Source organism: Contarinia nasturtii, unplaced genomic scaffold, assembly GCF_009176525.2.
Source record: "Contarinia nasturtii isolate CC-2019 unplaced genomic scaffold, AAFC_CNas_1.1 Cnas_scaffold_1298, whole genome shotgun sequence".
Lineage (NCBI taxonomy): Eukaryota > Metazoa > Arthropoda > Insecta > Diptera > Cecidomyiidae > Contarinia > Contarinia nasturtii.
Window position 1 is genome coordinate 1 of NW_022198638.1, and position 3979 is coordinate 3979.

The following is a 3979-nucleotide window of genomic DNA, read 5'->3' on the forward strand; positions in this document are numbered from 1 at the left end:
CAACAAACAAAAATGTAATGTTTTTTTATTCATTTTAACGTTGAAAAATGTAATGTTTTGGCCCAGTTTAGTGGTAATTTTTGAAAGAAAATTGTATGCAAAAGAGTAATATATTTCAATAGAATATTTCCATTTGTTTTATTTACTGGTGTGAGACTTGATGTCGGAGTTGAAGTTTAAAGCATTTTTATAAACAATAATCGCATCGCATACATAAACATTTCTCTTTTCGATTGTGTTTACATAAAACGTTTCGACAGACTCCGTGTAATAGCTATGTGTGTTCGTTGATTAACAGTATGCTTCGTAAGCAATAACAGCATTTGATACAACGTATTGATTATTCATATGCATTTCTGTCTACATATACATTATGTATCACTCTGTGTATTCAGTCAGATTTTTCTTAATTTGCTTGTGTCAGCAAAATTCAAATTTCAACCGAAAATCACACATCTCTCTTTGTTTATAATTTGACATTTCTCGCCGACGTTCATTTTGCTTGTTACTTCAAATGTGTACGGTGCATTGTGTTGATTAGTTTCAATCGTAACATTTCAGAAGGAGTTGTTTTGTAAATCAGAACACAATATATTCTGATGGTGAAATGAAAGTGACTAAATAAATCGTTTTCTTCGACAACACAAATAAAATCTCATTTTCATATCAAAACGTTTGAAAAACAGTTTCTGTTCATTTTCAAGATTGTGCTTCAAACCAAGAGTGCTGTTATGCTATTTTACAAATAATATTTTCATACGGTGATTTACATTTCGATTTTGATCATCGGCCATTTTTAATAAACGTTTACTTTTGTCGATTCAACAATAATTCCCTATAAATTCGGGTGTATTTTTGAGGTGATTCCACAGTTTAGTAAAGAATTTCACAGCAGTAAGCGTCTCTTTGACCGCTCTATATTTGTATATATATTTTTCAAATGAAAAAGTGTTTTAATTAAATTTATGCAATTATTTAATCTCTCTCGCTAGCCTTGTGTTCCAATTGTCGACCATTGCATCGTGAATACAACATTTTCGAACGCGCTTTTTGTCATTTTGCAGTGAATGTGACAGTGTTGTTGGTAAGTACTCAAAAACGAACCATTTTTCTTAATTTTTTTTTTTTGAAGTGATCAATGGACTGTGTGTCACGAATTTGACAATTTTTTCGTGTTTTTTTTCTGAACAGATTTAATTTTCATTAAAATGAAGAGGAGACGTGCAAAAATAAATTCAGCCTTTAAGAAAAATACGGCAAAATTGAACGACAATGAAGAGTTGCGATCGATAAAACTGTCAGCGCCTTCGGTATTCAAGTCTGAATATTCGGAAGCGCTAACAGAGCATTTTTTCCATAAATGCTACAATGGTACAGTAATATGCTACCTAGGTTCGACATTGTTTTTATATGTTGTCAACCTTGCAGCAGATAACGATGATCGGCAATATTTCATTGACAGTGATGGAAAAAATGTTATACGTGAGTGTTTCGCCGCCGTATCACGAGAAAATTTGGAAAATCCAAAACAACCGAAAATACCACGTGGATTCCTTGAAATGATTGCCGATGATCAATTTGAATGGCCAAGTAGGTACCAAATGGGCAACGCATTTGAATACTTGAATCAACAATATTTGTCAAATGTTACGACAAATTTGACAACGCATTTAGATAATATATTGGAGAGCTTCTTGCAAATGATTCGCTATCAATTGAACGAAGACCCTAATCGGCTCATAAAATTTGATGGCATTGACATAAGAAATGCAAAGAACAATCTTATGTTCAATCAAGATTGTACCGGAGGCGATCAACACCGAACGAACAAAATGAATGAGTTGTATGAACAAGTCGCCGTACGCTGTTTACCATCATTTCGCGAACGTTTGTCAATGATTGAATACATCGAGAAAAAGTGGTTTGAATCGTTGTGGTTTTTCATCTTCATTCAACGTGAAATAAGTATATTTTTGGAAGAGCATCACGATCTTGTGCAATTATGGCTACGACACCAACGCCATCCGCTTTTTTATTGCAAACCATCCAAGCCATTGCCACCAAAAATAAGAAATTTCACCGTCATACCGATATGTGACTCGAAGTTGAAACACATTAAATTCGATCAAGATGATTTGATGAGCCTGCTGGCCCAATGGAAAGTTGTGCCGAAGATATTTAACAATGATCATGGAGGGCATAATATGTATAGCCGTAACTATTACAAGGAGAACGAAGATGAAGCATGGGCCATTTTGTTCAACATGGACAAAATCAACGAGATCAAGAAACCGAACCAACAGTTTCATCATATGATAGTCTGCGATAGCGTTTCCGCGTCGGTATTGTACAGAACACCAAAGCCTGAGATCGAGAATACGGAGCTGCATCGACAAAGAATCAAGCAAAAACTCGAGAACAATGAGTATAAATACATCGTCGCAATTGATCCCGGTATGAAAACATACTTAGCCGGAATTCGTCGGAATATTGAACATCGCACTGAGGTGAGTTTATATTTAAATGAAATGTTTTCTACAAAAATCAATGCTCATTTTTAAATTTTTTTGTTAAAGGAAAATTTCAAGATATCTTCGAAGTCATATCATTGGGGTGCCGGACAAAAAGTCAGAGACAAAATGGGAAAGCGTATGACTGCCAGATTCACACAACGAGAGCAATTGGACCGTGAAAGCTATCCATCGATACCATCACCGCGAGGAATCCGATGGAGAAATTACGTCAGGCATCGATTAACCATGGTGAAAAATGCAGTGGCTGCATATGCTCGGCGACGTTATGCACGGCTTTCGTTTGACAAATACATCGGGTCACAAGGTGAGAAAGATTGGCTGGCGAAAGTAATAACAAAGAATGAGCCATCGCTTATAAACATCGGAGCAGTGGATATGGCACCCAATTCACCAATTGGCATAAAAAAGGGAAAACGATGCCCAGGTACACGGCATCTTCAATGCAGCGTTAAAAAACTTGGCCATTCAGATGTACACAAAGTGAATGAAGATTTCACATCTCAACACTGTGCGAATTGCCAGAAACACCGATTCAAACACAAAAATATCGATTCAAAGTGTGCCGTAACTGTACTCGCGATGCACCAATACCACAAGAAATAGAACCGTATATCTCACTACCACGGCTAATTGTGACGAAGAAGAGTCAACGACGCAAAAATAAAGATAGCTGCGTGAAGAAATTGATCACAAGAGGCATCATGGATCCAGCAAATCAACCAGCAGAATTTCAACCAGGGCGATTAGAGTCAAAGAAAATGTACTTTCTGAAAAACTGGCTACTAAACCCTGTGAATGCAATTCAAATGGGAGGCGACGCTGATAAATATCCGGAACAACAACAACAACAGCAACATCAAAAACGATTTTGCACCGTTTGGCATCGAGACATTGTTGCGGCTAGATGCATCATGTACAAAGGTAAACACTGTAATTTATTTGGTATATTTTCCAATAAATTAAATTGCCTCTTATTAATTACAGGTCTTTGTTACATATTCAATTTGGAAATGCACAACTCGTATGTCAGAGCACCAGCACCTCCAAGACCACCATTGCGTAGAGGACAACCAGCACGCAGAAGAGCCAATGCAAACGTTGTTCCAGATCAATGATTCAGCAGCGTCGAAATCAAAAAGAAAAAATATAATAACTCTGGTAGTTAGTAGCAAAGCTTGTATTTTGTGGCTTTGGTGATTGTGTATAGTACACATTGTCTAAATGTGTAATTGTACACAGTTCAGTACAGATTTATCTGTAGGTAAGTATTATTTTATCAAATGTTAAAAATGAATTTAATTTGGATGTGGCGCTCAGTTAAATAACATTCGAAAAAAATCCATTTTCGCCGATAAAAATATGGCTCTATAGATTTTAGCTAACTTTTTCTTTCTCCTTCTTTTTCTTCCACTGGTGACGTTGAAAATGACTGAAACTACACACAA

The 3979-nt window shown here is 36.2% G+C and overlaps 1 protein-coding gene across 3 annotated transcripts; it reads left to right on the forward strand.

Moving 5' to 3' along the window:
- Positions 1–402: 402 nt before the first annotated feature.
- On the forward strand, positions 403–3646 carry LOC116345501. 3 transcript variants are annotated; one of them, XM_031774923.1, is made up of 6 exons: positions 403–613; positions 705–894; positions 993–1084; positions 1192–2507; positions 2577–3455; positions 3519–3646. In XM_031774923.1, exons 4-5 carry the CDS (start codon positions 1209–1211, stop codon positions 3135–3137), a joined length of 1860 nt encoding a protein of 619 aa, XP_031630783.1. In that variant the 5' UTR covers positions 403–613; positions 705–894; positions 993–1084; positions 1192–1208; the 3' UTR covers positions 3138–3455; positions 3519–3646. The 3 variants fall into 3 exon arrangements, with proteins under 3 accessions (XP_031630783.1, XP_031630782.1, XP_031630784.1); XM_031774922.1 differs by having other exon boundaries at positions 403–894; XM_031774924.1 differs by lacking the exons at positions 403–613; positions 705–894 and having other exon boundaries at positions 942–1084.
- The last annotated feature ends 333 nt before the right edge of the window (positions 3647–3979 follow it).